Source organism: Bos indicus x Bos taurus, chromosome 13, assembly GCF_003369695.1.
Source record: "Bos indicus x Bos taurus breed Angus x Brahman F1 hybrid chromosome 13, Bos_hybrid_MaternalHap_v2.0, whole genome shotgun sequence".
Lineage (NCBI taxonomy): Eukaryota > Metazoa > Chordata > Mammalia > Artiodactyla > Bovidae > Bos > Bos indicus x Bos taurus.
This window is the reverse complement of record NC_040088.1, coordinates 17,246,261-17,263,119: the sequence shown is the minus strand read 5'-3', so window position 1 is coordinate 17,263,119 and position 16,859 is coordinate 17,246,261. Positions and strand designations below refer to the sequence as shown.

Here is a 16,859-nt window from a genome sequence, read left to right as displayed (position 1 = left end):
ACCAGACGTGTACCATTCTGGAAGATGCTGATTGAAGCCTGCTGGACAGAGGTGTAGAGCCAGGGCATTAGGGCCTGAGAACAGAAATAGAGTGGATGGAGGAGAGGAGGTAAGGAAACAACTGTCTGGAAAAGGGGTGGCAGGGCTCAGAGATGCCATGACTGGTTCAGGGCTGGTCTGGAGAATAAAGCACAGCAGAGGAACTTCCCTGGTGATTCAATGATTGGGAGCCTGCCAGCCAGTGCAGGGGACAATGGTTCAATCCCTGGTCTAGGAAGATCCAACATGTGGTGGAGCAGTTAAGCCGGTGTACCACAGCTACTGAAGCTCACCGCCCCTAGAGCCTGTGCTCTGCAACAAGAGAAGCCCCCGCAACGAGAAATTTGCTCACTGCAGCTAGAGAGTAGCCCCTGCTCGCTGCAACTAGAGAAAGCCCCGTGTGCAGTAACAAACACCCAGCATAGCCATCGATAAGTAAATAAATAAAGCATAGCAGACATCTGCTACATGCCGGGTTCTGGGCTTGGTTGAGCTGTGGCAGTAAGCAAGATGGATGCCTTTTCTGCCCTCAGTTTACTTATATCCCAGAGGAGACCGGGGAAAGGGAGCAGAATGAGTCCAAATCTGAAAAGGAATTTTTATCTAGAGGGGTTGGAAAGGGTAAGCTGACAAAGGAAAGGAGCAGTCTTTGCAGAGCTGGGGAAGAACATTCTAGGCAGAGAAGCAACCTATGCGAAGGCTCTGAAAGCAGGGCAGTGTAAACAGGGCAGAGTTAGCAAGGAAGAGAGTATCCTTGGAAGTTAGAACAAATACAGGGTTTTTAAAAAATTCATTTTAATTGGAGGATAATTACAATATTTTGATGGCTTTTGCCGTACATCGACATGAGTCAGCCACATCCCCCATCTGGAACCCCCCTCCCCGCTTCCACCCCACCCTGTCCCTCTGGGTTGTCCCAGGGCACCGGCCTTCAGTGCCCTGCTTCATGCATGGAACTTGAACTGGTCATCTGTTTTACGTGTAATATACATGTTCCGATGCTGTTCTCTCAAATCATCCTACCCTCTCCTTCTCCCACAGAGTCCAAAAGTCTGTTCTTTACATCTGTGTCTCTTTTGAAAGTGAAGTGAAAGTGAAAGTCACTCAGTTGTATCCGACTCTTTGCCATCCCATGGACTATACAGTCCATGAAATTCTCCAGGCCAGAATACTGAAGTGGGTAGCCTTTCCCTTCTCCAGGGGATCTTCCCAACCCAGGGATCGAATCCAGGTCACTCACATCGAAGGTGGATTTTTTATCAGCTGAGCCACATTTTGCTGCCTTGCATATTGGTGAGGTGGATGAAGTTGGAGCCTGTTATACAGAGTGAAGTAAGTTAGAGAAACACAAATACATATATATGGAATTTTTAAAAATTCATTTTTGGTTGTGCTTGGTCTTTGTTGCTGCTTGCAGGCTTCCTCTAGTTGCAGGGAGTGGGGGATACTCTTCCTTGCGGTGCACAGGCTTCTCTTGTGGAGCACGGTCTCTAGGTGCATGGGCTTCAGTAGTTTTGGTACATGGGCTCTGGAGCTTGGGCTCAGTAGTTGCGGCGTGCAGACTTAGTTACTCCACAGCATGTGGAATCTTCCTGGACTGGGGATCAAACCTGTGTCTTAACCATTGGACCACCAGGGAAGTTCCAAATACAATTTTTAAGGGCTGTGGTAAAGGGGATAGATTTTATTTTAGGACCAACTGCAAGTTTAGGGAACTTGAATTTTATGCTGGGATGTAGCAGAGGCAGAAGGAGAAGGCAATGGCACCCCACTCCAGTACTCTTGCCTGGAAAATCCCATGGATGGAGGAGCCAGGTAGACTGCAGTCCATGGGATCGCTAACAGCGGACACGACTGAGCGACTTCACTTTCACTTTTCACTTTCATTTTTCACTTTCATGCATTGGAGAAGGAAATGGCAACCCTCTCCAGTGTTCTTGCCTGGAGAATCCCAGGGACGGCAGAGCCTGGTGGGCTGCCGTCTTTGGGGTCGCACAGAGTCGGACACGACTGAAGCGACTTAGCAGCAGCAGCAGCAGCAGAAGCAGAAACACCTTTTATGCTGTCTTTCTGGTCCTACCCACTGGGAGAAGCCTCTTGAAGCCTGCAAGGGAGAGTCTGCTTGCTTTTAGCCTAGGGATGGATCTGGGTAGGCTGCAGTTGAGAACTGGCCTAACTCTTTACTAGGACTTATGACATACACCAGATTTGTTGCTTAAATTATTCACCACTGGCAAAGATTCTTTGCTTGATCAAACTTTAGCCAGGCTCCTGAAATTTCTCCTTCACCTATATGTGCCTTTTTTTTTAAGATCTAGTTTTAGCAAGAATCCTGCTAAGCAGTTTAACCAGACCCTCCCACCTCCACGTCTGATCACGCTGATATATGATCAGAATTCTCACCCTCCACCATCTCCCAGGTGATGTCTCATCTCCCTGGTCTGTCTTCAGCCAGAATCCCCTTACCCCTGCTGTATCCTCTTCGTAAGTTTCCATCCACTGATCCCCACCCTGCTCCTTGGCTACCAATTCCCAGTAGACCACACTGTATTCGGAATTGAGCCCACTTCTATATGAGGTTTCTTTCCCGCTGTTGAAATAGTCTTGGATAAAATCTGTTTTTACCACTTTAACTGCCATGCAGCTCTGTTTTTCATTTGGCATTACAGTAGTGCCTGGACCTGGCCTCCCACAAGTAGGCAGCACAGCAGGTCAGTATCCAACTGACCTTTCTTCAGCCCGCTGGGCCTTAGTTTCCCATCAGTGAAAATGGGATAACACCTCTGAGGGCTTTATAAGGGTTAAATGAGGTCACATCCAAAACACACACCAGAGCGCCCGGCACTGACACTGACTCAGAGGTTGCTCAGATTAGTATAGACATTACTGTTGTTATTTCCTGTGTTGTTAGCAGGGGCCCAGGAGCAGTTTGTACTAGGTCCTTTTGTTTCTTTGTTGTTTGGTTGAATTCCTTTGCTTCCCCAGCATTTCCTGAGGGGCCTGGCATCTTGGAACAACACAAGGGCACTGTCCTGGAATCAGCTTTGACCCCTCCGAGCTGAAGGACCTGACCTCTTACCTCTGTTCTGCCCTCCCGCTAGGGCTGTGGTAGGGAGTCCATGAAGCAATGGATGAGAACCTCTTTGTGAGTTTTAATGCAAACATAAGGGATTATCATAAGAAACAAATCCTCCATTGATCAGAGCATGCTGTAGGACAAAAAAAAAATAATAAAAATAGCCCTTCATCTTAAGTGGGACCCTCAAGGGATCGGGAAGCTCCCAGCCCCTCTGTGGGCAGCGGTTAAGTCCTTTAAGCCGCCATTAGTGTGGTAGTTAATGGAGATAAAGCACCGGAATTGTGGCCATCACAGTCTTTTCCTTTATAACGAACGGCATTCACCTCGAAACCCACAAGTAGCAGCGGGCCCCAGCGGTCATTATTTCATTTGAAAAACTAATTGGAAGTTGAGAGAGCCCTCAGTCTTTGCTTTTGTGGGGACAGGCGGAGGAAAGAGATGAGCAGGTGGGTCTGGGGGATGGAGGGGGGTCGGGCTGGACACCATTCAGCAGCCGCCTCCTTTGTTCTGCTCCCCTGGCAGGTTCTCGGTGGCCGGCTCGGCTTGGTTGAAGTGGACTGCGGCCCTCAGAGGCCAGCCTTCTCCTCCGGAGGGGTCTTTTGTTCCCCATTGTGGGTATTGTCTGCTCCGTGGAGCCACCCGGGCTCCCTGTGGAGCCGTTCCCACGCTTCACATTCTTTCTTGGAGGATAAACTGTGGAGAGCAGGTGGTCTGAACGCTGTGAAACCCCAAGCTGGCTTTATGGTCCCGGTGTGGGAGACGGACCCACGGATCCAGCACTGACGTGTCTCAGACCGGAAAAGGACAGAGAGGAGATTGCTCACCTCCGAGTCCCCATCAACTCTAAGATGCTGTGAATATTTTCATGGTTTTAATCCAAACACACATCCCATCATCGAGACATTTCACTTAAAATTTTTTTTATTTATTATTATTTTTGAATTTTATTTTTATTTACTTATTTTTTTGGCCGTGCGTGCCTCAGGGCATACAGGATCCTAGTTCCCCGACCAGAGATGGAATCTGTGGCCCCTGCAATGAAAGCACAGATTCTTTTTTAAAAAAAAAATGTAGTTATTTAGTAGCTCTGAGTCTTAGTTGCGGAATGTGGGGTCTTTAGTTGCACTGTGACATGTGAACTCTTATTTGTGGCATGCCAGGATCTAGTTCTCTGATCAGGGATCAGACCCAGGCCCCCTGCATTGGAAGCATGGAGTCTTAGCCACTGGACCACCAGGAAGTCCCAAGGTCACCAATTCTTCAAAGAGGCAATGTGTTGGGATATGCCCAAGTAAAATGGTTCATGAAAAGAAAAAGTTGGGTAATCACTGACAAAGGTAACTCTGGACAGTGACTTCAACTCTCTGCTTCTCTTTATATTAATAGCAAAATTTCTCAAAAGAATTGACTCTGCCAGTGCCATCCAATAGAAATATAATGCAAGCCCCATTTGCTGTTGTTAAATTGCTAAGTCGTGTCCCACTCTCTGTGACCCCACAGACTGCATGCAGCGCACCAGGCTTGCAAGTTCCATAGGTGATTTGAAATTGTCTAGTAACCACAATAAAAAGGTAAGAAGGAAATAGGTGAAATCAAGCTTAATATATTTTATTTTAACCAAACTTATCAGATATATTATTTTAATAGGTAATCAATATAAAACATGAATGAGACATTTGGTATTCTTCTTTCATACTGTCTTTGAAATCCATGTAAAGCACATCTCAGTTGATATTAGCCACATCTTGTGTTCAGCAGCCACATGTGTTCAGTGGTCACCATACGGTACAGCCAGATCTCTACTCTCCGGATCTGATCCCTCTCGGACTATTTTCTCTTGAACCCACTAGAGTCAGACTTTTGCCTCCACCATGCACCCAATTTGTTCTTGCCAAGGTCATCATTGGCTTCCACGATCATTTTCACATTCGGTTCTCAACTGATGACCCATCAGCGGCATTTGGTACAGTCCATCACTCTCTTGAACTGCTTTCTGGAATTTCTCTCATAGTCTTTCTGCTTTTTCTTTCTCAGTCTCCTTTGCTGGTTCCTCATCTTTCCTCCAGCCTTTAAATACGGAGTGCCCTGGGGTAGTCCTTGTACTTCTGCTATTCTGTTCTTCTTTCTCGGTGATCTAACTCACTCTCCTGACTTTATTTTTAAATTTTTTTTTTAGGCTACAACCTCACAGCTTATGAGATCTTAGTTCCCCAACTAGGGATTGAACCTGGGGCCCCAGCAGTGAAAGCACTGAGCCCTAACCATTGGACTTCCAGGGGATTCTCTTTAAAAAAAAAAAGTTATTTTAATTAAAAAAATTAATTTCTAAAATTTAAATTAAATTTTAAAACAATTATATTAAAGTGTAGTTGATTTACAATGTTGTGTTAATTTCTGCTGTACAGCAAAGTGATTCAGTTATACATATATACTATTTTTCATATTATTTTCCTTTTTTTTTAAACTTTTTATTTTGTATGAATTGTAGTCAATTAACAGTGTTGTGATAGTTTCAGGTGAACAGCAAAGGGGCTCAGCCATACATGTACATGTATCCATTCTGCCCTAAACTCCCCATCCATCCAGGCTGCCACATGATTTTGAACAGAGTTCCATGTGCTGTATAGTAAGTTCTTGTTAAAAAATGAAAAAAAAATTTTTTAATCTCCTGACTTTATAGACCACCTAAAAGGTGACAGCTATCCAGACCTCTCTCCTGGCTTCAGACCTGCATACCCTGGTGCCTACTCAGCCCCCCTACTGGGGCCTTTAAAGGGCATCTCAGACTCAACATGTCTAAACCCCAACTCCTAATTCTCCCCCCACCTCCAAAGCTCCTAAATGGCGATTCCGTCCTTCCAGTTGCTCAGGCCTCAAACTTTGGAATTATTCTTAACTCCTCTCCAGTTCCCATACCTTATCCATCTACCCTGAGAATATATCCAGCATTTGACCCTTTCTGAGAGTGGCAGTAAATGCGAGTCAGATCATGTCATTCTTCTGCTTAAACTCTGCGGTGGCTCCCATCTCGCTGAGAGATCCTTTTGGTTCTTCCCACGGCCTCCAAGGACCTCCTCATGAGCTGGCCTCCCGCTCCCTCTTGGCCTCCCTTCCTCCGCTCTCAGCCTCACTGTGTTCTGGCTAGCCACACCGGCCTCCTGCGCCTCCTCCCTCCACACTCTTGCCTAGGGGCCTTTGTGTTGGGTTTTCACTGTTTTGAAAATGTTCCTCACCCAGTCATCCTCCTCTGAGTCATTCTCCTCAAGCCGACTCTTGAGGGACATAATTCAAATGTCCCTCATCAGAGAGGCCTTCCCTAACCACTGCACCACATACTCATTCATTATGGTTAAATTATCCCCTCCAGTACTCCCATTGCCTTAATTTTTTGCTCTTTGCAATCACCACCATCTTACAAATTCTGTATTTACTTGTTTTTATTATTCTTTCCCCCATTAGAATATAAGCTCTATGCTAGACTTCCCTGGTGGTCCAGTGGTTAAGAATCCGCCTGGCAATGCAGGGAACACAGGTTTGATCCCCAGTTTGGGAAGATACCACATGCCTCGGAGCAGCTAAGCTCGTGTGGGCACAATGACACAAGCCTGTGCCCCCTAGAGCCTGAGCTCTGTAACGGGAGAAGCCACTGTGATGAGAGCCCACACACTGCAACTGAAGTAGCCCCCGCTCTCAGCAACTAGAGAAAGACCATGCAGCAGTGAAGACCCAGCACAGCCAAAAAGAAAGAACGAACGTAAGCTCTATGAGGCCAGCGGCTTTGTTTGCCTAGCACAGCACTTGGCACATAGTGGGATCTCTAGAAACGTTTGTTGAGTGAATAAATGGCATTGCTCATAGGTGGATGAGTCACCAGTGAATGAAGGATGACTTGGGCTCAGAGTAGTCGAATATGGTTAAGAGCCCACTTCTGGGCTGGGTCCCCTATAGTTGAATCCCAGCTCTCTCCTTGTTGGCAGTGACCACGGCAATTCACTTCACCCTTCTGTGCCTCGGTTCCTCATCTGTGAAATGAGAATGATGCCAGTACCTCCTGTTAGGCTGTGTAGGGAGTCTATGAGGTTCTACACGTGAAGCTGCCCAGCTGGCACTCTGAGTGTTTGGTAAATGTTAGCTTTAAAAAAAAAAAAAAAAAGCTTGTAATACCACTTTGGGAAATGGAACTCTGTAAGATGTGAAAAAATTAGGCTGAAGATAAAAGAAAATTGAAATGCAGACCAGTATGGGGGAACTTTATTGTATTTATAAAGGAAAAAGTAGGTCAGAAATTTAAAAGGATTAACCGGATGCAGTTGTGTCTCAGCTGCAGGGAGCAGAAAATAGAGGCAGAATCTTCATCCTTGGGAATTCCTATTGCAGAAAGAAAGATAAAGCTTAGTCTGGGGGCACCGAAACCAAGGCAAGGTAGGACAGGACACTTGGAACTAGGGTGACCGTGACTCCAATGTTGAGACTGACCGACTCCCAAGATGACCTCAGTCTTAGCCCCAGCTCTCCCAACCCACTCCTATTGAGAGCCTGGGCAATCACTGGCCCTTGAAGAAGCCACTTCTAACTCCCAAACAGGGGTAGATGAGGTCATTCTTTCCAGCACACACGTTCACCACATCCCTTACCATTTATCACAAATTAAATAATCCACTGTGCACGTACTTGTTTAATTTCTGTCTACTTCAGTGTGTTATGAATTCCATGAGAGCAGAAACCAAGACTGGCCCATCCATGGCCATCCCCTCAGCCCAGAGCCTGGCCATCTTTGGATGACTTTTTGTTTTTTAAGATTTTTTTTTATATGGACCATTTTAGAAGACTTTACTGAATTAGTTACAATATTGCTTCTGTTTTATGTTTTCATGTTTTGGCCACAAGGCATATGGAATCTTATTTCCCAGACCAGGAATTGAACCCATGCCCCCTGCATTGGAAGGTGAAGTCTTAACCACTGGACCACCAGGGAAGTCCCTGGATGACTTTTAAGAGCTGGGAAGATGGAGAAACCTGAACTTATTAACTTAGAGGACTGTTATATGGACATAAAGCATGGTGGGTATGAAAGGCTGCTAACTGCCAAATCATTCTACTCTTAACGTATTAATGTAAGAATTCATTCAGCAGTTCTGTTTTCTCAGCACCGCCCCCCCCCCCCCGCCCCCGCCTCATGTCCTGGGATTTGCAACAGTTGAGCTGGAGGGGGAACAATGGCTGGGGCAACCTCTGGGGCCTTCCTGCCGCTCTAGGACTTTCAGCTCTGTGAAGCCTCTAGCTTTTAACCTGCAGGAACCAAGCCTGCATTCTTAGGACGTGGCCCTCCTTGGGGCCACTCTACCCCACTGGGGCCTGGTGGGAGCCCTGAAGCAGGTGAATAGTGACCTAATCCCAGCATGAGAGGCACGGGGCTGGGACGGTGTGGAGGGGGGAGGCATTATTCTCTAGGGACATTTATTTAAAAAAAGAATTCTATCCTCCAGGACCTTGGTGGTCATTGGAGCAAATCTGCTCCCTTCACAGAGGTGGGAACGGGGAAGATGACTGGCTGTGTGCAAAGACTTGGCTGCACAAGCAGACCTGGGGCTCAGGTGTCCATCCTGCCTCCGGGGTTGGTTCTCACCTTTGCTACGCTCTGCCTGTCCGCCTGCTGCGGCTTGCATCTCCCCAGGACAATACTTGGCCAGATCTCTGAGCTCTCGGTGTCTAATCAGGCTGGGAAGAAGGCGAGGGGGCACACGGAGAACTCTGCTGGGAACTGGATTTGCTTAATAGTTTGGGCTGGAGGTGTCTGGCAGAGTCACGCTGGGGCATGGTTGTGCTCACAGTTCAAAAATCGGGCTCTAAAATACAGCACAGTTTCTGCAAACAGTCGTGTCGTTTTGAAGAAATGGAGTTCGTGTGAAGGGCTCTGGGGAAGAAAGGCAGGTCTTGGGCCTGCCTAGTCCCTGACTTGGGGCTAGCTACTTCTTCTTCTTTGCCTCAGTTTTCCTCCTCTGTAAAATGGGAAAACTCACTCCTGATCTTCCCTGACTCCTCCTAGGATTGTGAGGGTCAGGGAGCTGGGGAGCGACTCATTCCCATCTCTCCCTCTCACAAGCACTACTCACAGTCCTCTACCCAAGGGTGTTGGGAGGGGCTGGTCTCCCTTTGATTTTACAGTTTGATGAACTTGGCAAGGGATCCAGGGCATGCATCTCAGACTAGGAGCATCAGAGTCCCCTGGGACTCTCGTTCAAATTCAGATTCCTGGGTCCTATCCCCAGGACTCATGAGTGAGGGACATTTCTGGACACAGACACTGAGGCTGGCCTCTGGCTCCACTGGAGATACAGGAGTGGATGAGAGCCAGACTCCATCACACATGTCCCCCCTTCTTCCGGTTCTTGATGTATGGAAGAACGGACCTCGTTCCCAGTTTTCTTGGAGAGGAGGAAAGTCCTTTTCCTGGCTACCCTTGGGGACAGAAGCCTCTGAGGTCCCTCAATACACACTTGTGCACACCTTCACACTTGTGCACACACACATATTCCCACCTGCGCTCCTGCAGCAGGCTCACCAAGGTGCTCTCCAGTGCCATCTGCTGTTGGTCTGTCCACACGCCGTCCACCTGACGGCCAAGCCGTACCTTTGCTCCTTGCTCCTGGTTTCTCTCTCTGTTTGATTAGAAAAAGAGGAACAACAGAAGTTGCTGTTTGAGTAGGAAGTGGAGGAGGCCTAGGAAAGTTCAGGGCAAAGGGAGCAGAGCGGGGGTGCATCCCTCGGCCTATTGCGATATCTGGCATAGATTCTTGCACCCAGCTGAATTAGACTCAGCAGCGTTTAAGAAGGCAGTGTGTATAGGAGTGAAGACTATAGGCTGTGAAGTACACATTTGCAAAATATCTTCCCACAGATGACTTATTAAGCACAAAGGAGAAGATGTTAACAGAGGAGAAACCTGGCAGCCGTCGTGTTACACAAGTGATCAAAGTTACCATCACCAATGGGTTCCAATGGGTTACAAGTGATCACCAATGGGACAACTGGACAACACGCGCCTCCCGGCAGGATGCACCGAGAAGGACGCATTACCTCTGTTGCATAATGTGAATCTATTCATGAGGAAGCACCCGGCAAGCCCAATATGAGGGACATTCTATGAAGAACTGCCCTTTACTAATAAAAAATGTCTGTGTCATAAAGACTGAGGAACTGATCCAGACTAAAAGAAACTAAATGCCACCTGGGGCTGGACTGAGTCCTGGATGAGGAAGATCAGTAATTGTTACAGGGACTTCCCTGGTGGTCCAGTGGCTAAGAATCCACCTTGCAATGTAGGCAACATGAGCTCAATCCCTGATGGGGGAACTAAGATCCTACATGCCACAGAGCAACTGAGCCCAAGCACCACAGTTCCTAAGCCCATGTGCCACAGCCAGAGAGTCCACGCGGCACAATGGAAGAGCCTGCGTGCTACAACTAAGACCTCACACAGCCAAAAATATTTTAAAATTTTTATAAAGGATATTTTGGGACAACTAGTGAAATTTAAATATGGACTCTAAGTGATAATTATACTGTGATTATATAAGAGAGTATCCTTTGATTAGCTATTAGAGGAGACACACAAAAGAACTTAAGGATAAAGGGTCATGATGACTATAATTCACTCTTAAATGGTTCAGCAAAACAATAATACTCATAATCATACCTGAGTTTGTGTACATATGTCTAGACCTGTATCTACCCATATATATATATATATAGAGAGAGAGAGAGAGAGAGAGAATGGAGAAGGCAATGGCACCCCACTCCAGTTCTCTTGCCTGGAAAATCCCACGGACAGAGGAGCCTGGTAGGCTGCAGTCCATGGGGTCGCTGGGAGTCGGACACAACTGAGCGACTTCACTTTCACTTTTACTTTCATGCACTGGAGAAGGAAATGGCAACCCACTCCAGTGTTCTTGCCTGGAGAATCCCAGGGACGGGGGAGCCTGGTGGGCTGCAGTCTATGGGGTCACACAGAGTCGGACACGACTGAAGCGACTTAGCAGCAGCAGAGAGAGAGAGAGAGAGAGAGAGAGAGAAAGAGAATGTGTGTGTGTGTGTATACATGCTCAGTCATGTCTGATTCTGCAACCCCATGGACTGTAGCCTGCCAGGCTCCTCTGTCCATGGGATTCTCCAGGCAAGAATAATGGAGTCGGTTGCCATTTCCTCCGCCAGGGAATCTTCCTGACCCAGGGATGGAACCTGCATCTTCTGCATTGCAGGCAGATTCTTTACCACTGAGTCATCAGGGAAGCCCCAGATATGGAGTAAGCAAATATAGTAAAAAAATATTAGGAATTGTTGACTCTTAGAGCAGGGCATGTTAAAGCCCTTTGTACTATTTCTGCAACTTCTCTGTAAGTTTGGAATTTTTTCAAAATGAAAATTAAAACATGTTTAGGCAGTCAGGCTGATTGGATGCTAATTTTGCCACTCATTGCTGTGTGTCCTTTAGAAGCTATTAATGTAACTTCTGTGTGATGGGGGTAAGAGGACATCCTTTGTAAAGTTGTTGGAAACAGCACATAAGAACCTGAGCATAATGGCTGACACTGCCAAGGGCTTGCTATGCACTGTGCCAGGTTGTATATTGATGAACCAGTGCAAAGTCTTTTTTTCTGGTAGAGTCAGTCAAGTGGTGACTGCTGTCAGTGTTACTACTGGAGCCCAACTCAGGGACAAGCATCTATGCTCAATGATCACTTATCAGTTAAGGGTTAAGACAAGGTTTGACACTGGAGCCCTTCTGCCCTGGCAAGTCCAGAAGTGACAGCTGCTGTGCAAGCGAAGACACCAGACTTGGTTCCTCCAAATCATGATGAACCGAGGGTGCAGGGAGAAGTCACGAGAACGCTGGCTCACCCCTGCTGCCTGTTCATGATATCCTGGAGTAGCTTGCGGGCAGACAGCTGGCCCAGAACCTTCCGGTAGCTGTTAGTGAAGATGGCATCTGCGTACCGTGGAATCCTAGTAGAAGGAGTCAGAGGTCAAAGGGTGGGGTGGGAGGCCCAGGGGACTGTGCTCACTTGGTCTCTGTGAGGTCTTTCTGTCGCCTCTTGCCCTGCTCGTCCCCAGAGAGGGCTGGAACCAGGGCTGGGTGGTGACCTCTCTGGGGCTCAGTCTGCCACCCTCCCAGAGATGAGCAAGGGAGGCTGCCTGAGGACCCAGCTGGGGACCAGCTCGAGTCTGCATCCTCAAAGGGCCTCTCTTGCTTCTCTTCTCAGAACTGCTTACCTGAGAGGCTGGGAAGGCAGGGAACCGTGGGAGCCGCTGCTGAGGGTGAGGGTCACGAGGAAGAACACCCAGAGCAGCATCCTTCACCCCTGTGCTGGTACCTGGGAAATGACAGACAGGAAGAAAAGGTCAGGCATAGCCATAGACACTGAGATGCCCTCTGCTAGCTCTGGCCCTCGGCCTGGTCCGTGAGAGCTATGATCCTTGTCTTTTGGAAGCTGTGGGGTAGGGAAGACAGAGCAGGCTCGAAGTCTGACACACCTGGGTTCAAGTTCTGCCTCTGCCAGTCACAAACTCTGGCCTCATTTTCTCCATCTGTAAAATGGTCATGATAAGGCTATGCCGCTGACCTCACAGGGTTGAACATACAATGAAAGACAATGGTGAAACTACCGCTTCCTACAGGGCATTCTACGTGGGACTCAGGCCTCAGCAACGAATAATATAATAATGTGTGCTAAATCGATTCAGTTGCGTCTGACACTTTGCGACCCACCAGGCTCCTCTGTCCGTGGGGATTCTTCAGGCGAGAAGACTGGAGTGGGGGAGGAGCAAACAGCTTCTCATATTTGCCTAAGTCCTCCCCTGCCCAGTGTGGCACTGACAGCGTTGAGTGGAGCTGACAGCTCAGGCTCTGAGTCAGAAAAACCCAAGTTCACATCCAGGCTTGGTCATCACTAGCTGTGCATCCCAGGACTAGGGGCTTCTCCTTTCCAGACCTCAGTTTCTCTATCCACAAAATGGACTCGATAACTGGACCTACTGCCTAGGGTCATGTGAGCATGAACTGAGATGAGGCGGCTGACGTGAGTGGTTGGCACAGGGGGTATTCTTCACGCACCTCTGCTCTGAGGACCTGTTCAGAGGGCAGGCTGTCTTGTCTTGTGTGGAGTTGGAGGGAAGGGAGAATGGCTGTGCCTCTTGCTCCAGAAGTTTAGATTTTGTCTAAGAGTTTTAGCCCTGGAAGAGACCAGGGACCTGGGGAGCCCGGTGGCAGAACCATCTCATAGATCATGTAATTATTCTTAATGGGGGCCTGCTGACACCATTCTCAGCAATTAGGAAGAATAGTCTACGGGGGACAGAGCCGCCTCTGCTAGGGCCATGCTCTGCTATCAACCCAGACTGCGGGGTGGAAACCGCTGGGCTCAGGGAGACTCAGTCACCTCAGGGTCAGGACTTCCCATCTCCCAGAGGCACCCCCCTGTCAGCCAGATGTCCCCTCTAGGGGCATACAGACCCCTCCAGATGCTTGGCCGGCCCTGGAAAGGGCAAGAGACAACTCACGGCCCACCATCTCCCTGAGTGTCTCCATTTCCGGCAGGTCCTGCTCAGAAGGGATTTCTGGCAGGTGGGGCAGCCCAGGAGGAATCCACTTCCATCCCTGGGCTCACTTCTCCTCTTAGGGTATCACCCTCCGTCTCCCAGACACTGGGATCTGGACTAAACCCGGGAGGCCTTGAGATCCCAGGAAGCATCCCTGCGGACTGTTCACTGCTGCCTGAGACCCTTGCACCCCCAGAGCTGGAGGGAGCGAGCAGCCATCCAGATCTCAAATGCGAGCCTCCTCTTTGATGTGCTCCCCTCCATCCCCCTCCCCCCAACAGCCTATGGTCCAGCTTCAGCTCAAACACTGTGAGTGACAGGGAGCTCACTACCTCCAAGCCAGTGTGTCCTACTTCCAGGCAGCTTTTCCTGTTTGGAAGCTTTTCCCATTGTGTCAAGTCCAAGTCCCCTTATCCTGCAAATATTTGTTAAGCTTTTACCACTCTGGTAAGGATCGGGGCTAGAGAAAAGATGAGACCATGGCCTCGCCTTTGACATCCACCAGCTGTGCCTCCCAGACCTTCTGTACCTTTAACCACACGATGAGCCCTTTAGATGCGTTTTGCACCTGATTTAGACCTTGGCTCCCCAGACCAAGGATCTTTAGCTTTCTGTCCTCATCACACATTATCACACCCATCTCTCTTTTCTAGACCTGCTCCTCTGCTGGAGTCTCCTAAACAGGGAGATCTTTGGGAGCAAAGGGGTCTCCTTGACATGACCACTACTTTTTCTGTCTCCCAGCTGCAGTCTGGGCTTTCTTGCCTTCTTTCCAGCTGCTCTTTCAATGACCTGAGCACATCCAAGCTCGCAATCACCTCTCTCACCTCTCAGAAGCCCTTGGCATTCCACTCCCTCCAGGGCAAAGCCCAAACCCCTGTTTTTGGCCTAAGCGCCATCTCAGCCTCTCCAACGCTTACCCCTTCTCCCAGGGATTCCCAGCCCCTGGGCCCCCCTGTCCCTCACAGCCCACCCTCACACTCACCCTCGGGAGCAGGTATCACGAGCTCTAGTTTTAGACAGCCAACGAAATGAACCCAGAGAGAAGGGCTTTTTTTCCATGGTCCTCCATCAAATTAGTCGCAGAGTGGGCACTTTAGAATGGGCCTCCCGCTCTGCGCGGCAGCCTCTTTGATACAATCCCCTATTCACAGGGCTCCCTATTCATGGTGGCGCTCCAGAATTCATCCCCTGCACATGGAAAGCAGTTCTGAGAAGACTGAAAGCGTTTGCTCTTTGTTACTGAGTCTCTGGGGAGGAGACAAGGGGGACAGACAGGAACACCTGCTTGGCTGGCCTGTCCCTGTGCACAGCAGGGGTTTGGGGAGCTGAAAATAACCTGAGATTGGCAGACTTTGGGAGTCAAGTCACAGGAAAGCCAGTAACCCCAGATCATTCAGAGGGAGGCTGGGCAACCTCATAATCTGGTCAACCAAGAAGCACAACATTCACCCAAAACCACGTACCCCAGGGATGGGTCAAAACACCATTGTAACTTCTGACCAGTGATAAGCTACTCCACGGGGTTACAAAATCCCATTGGACAAAGAGGGAAAACAACAAGAATCATCCAGTTGCTGGTATGATGAGGATAGATTGTGCCGCTAGGAATAAAAAAGTGGTCGTGGCAGACAGCTTCCACAGGGCGAGTCTAAGAAACTAGAATTCACTGAATTAAATCAAGCATGAGTCCAAGAACACCATCAACACCTCCTGGATGGTTCTGAAGGCATTTTAGGATTTATCGGCTGTCATTATGTGTATCAGTTAGCTCTCCACCATGCTTACAAACTAATTCCGTGATTAGATATATTTGAGGTCGTCTGGACTCAGGATAAATGGGCACTTAATCTACATTAGTTGGCACATTTTGCCAGACTTCATGCCAGGAATGCTCCAAGAATTCTGCAGACAAACTTTCAGTTAACAACAGAGGTAAGGTCTCAAGTACAAAACCAGCAAGGCCACTTTTGAACTTCTGGAAAAAAAACAAACAATCTTTTACCTCTTTTAAATCTTCTGCTATGTAATTTAAGAACCCTAAAGCAATGATGTCCTGATTCACTTTATAAACTGTTTCACCGCTAGTGTTCCAAGTCAAAGGAGATCTAAGTTATTCATGAAGAAGCATCTTGAATGGTCATTCAAAAGAACACCTCACCTTCTTCCAGAAAGGGTTCGAGGCGGCTTGTGATAAAAGATACAAATACTTTAGGATCATTGAATGCTGGGTTGAGAGACAAACGGGGGGTAATGGAGTACTCCAAGGGCAGATAATCGTGTCTAAAACCTAAAGTAAGGCGCACAGCTACAATTGCACAAGAAAGCAAAATATTATCAATTTCCAGGCAATTACGTTGAATCAGTTCTGAGTGATCAGTGCAAGGTACTGATTTGCACAGCCACTTGGAAAGTGTCAGTCGCTCAGTCGCGTCCAACTCTGTACAACCCCATGGACTGTAGCCCCCAGACTCCTCTGTCCATGGGGTTTTTCAGGTAAGAATACTGTAGTGGGTAGCCATTCCCTTCTCCAGGAGATCTTGCTGATCCAGGGATCAAACCTGGGTCTCCCACATTGCAGGCAGATTCTTTACCATCTGAGCCACCAGGGAAGCTGTAGTCCATGGCAGAATCCCGTGCTTGACAGGAGAATCTTGCCAGGTGATGCATTTGTCCTGGAAGCCCACCTGGCACACCCTTGAAAAAGCACGGAGACCTCATCTGCCCCTGACAGCCCACCTGGCACCTGTCTGCTGCTACTACCCCATGGACTGAGGTTCAAGCATTCAAGACAACCTCAAAATGGTACCCACCGTTCAAAGCATATTCCCGAGCCCCTAACAAGGGGCCTCAAATGTACTCACCAGTCCAGGGGCAGAGAGGATGGCAGTGGGCCTCTTGAACGTGGGGCCTCTGAGTTGGTGAGCAGCTCAATGTTCTCACTCCCATCCAGTCCAGCCCCCAGGGCCACCCCCCGCCCCTTGCCCGCTCACCTCCAAGGTGGCAGGTCTTCCTCTGCAGTGAGAGGTCGCTCCAGCTCCACAGGCCTCGGCGTCTGCTCCAGCGGCTGCGTGGCGCTCCCACCAATTATACCTTTATTTGCCTGGGCGTTGTTAGCGTCAGAGGGTCAATTACTCACAAGTCC

The 16,859-nt window shown here is 48.5% G+C and overlaps 1 protein-coding gene across 1 annotated transcript; it reads right to left on the bottom strand.

The window, feature by feature from the left end:
* Positions 1-7,347: 7,347 nt before the first annotated feature.
* GHRH (growth hormone releasing hormone) lies at positions 7,348-16,780 on the bottom strand. Its single transcript, XM_027558154.1, has 5 exons — positions 16,708-16,780; positions 12,389-12,489; positions 12,017-12,121; positions 9,658-9,777; positions 7,348-7,486 (listed from the first exon to the last, which is right to left on the bottom strand). Exons 2-5 carry the CDS (start codon positions 12,466-12,468, stop codon positions 7,471-7,473), a joined length of 321 nt encoding a protein of 106 aa, XP_027413955.1. The 5' UTR covers positions 12,469-12,489; positions 16,708-16,780; the 3' UTR covers positions 7,348-7,470.
* Positions 16,781-16,859: the final 79 nt, after the last annotated feature.

Excerpts from the sequence above, each read along its gene's own strand:
- GHRH (XM_027558154.1), bottom strand. The coding sequence starts at position 12,468 with ATGCTGCTCTGGGTGTTCTTCCTCGTGACCCTCACCCTCAGCAGCGGC. Across the intron at positions 12,122-12,388 it reads CTGCCTTCCCAGCCTCTCAG|GATTCCACGGTACGCAGATG; the intron begins GTAAGCAGTTCT and ends TCCTTCTACTAG. Across the intron at positions 9,778-12,016 it reads ATCATGAACAGGCAGCAGGG|AGAGAGAAACCAGGAGCAAG; the intron begins GTGAGCCAGCGT and ends CTAATCAAACAG.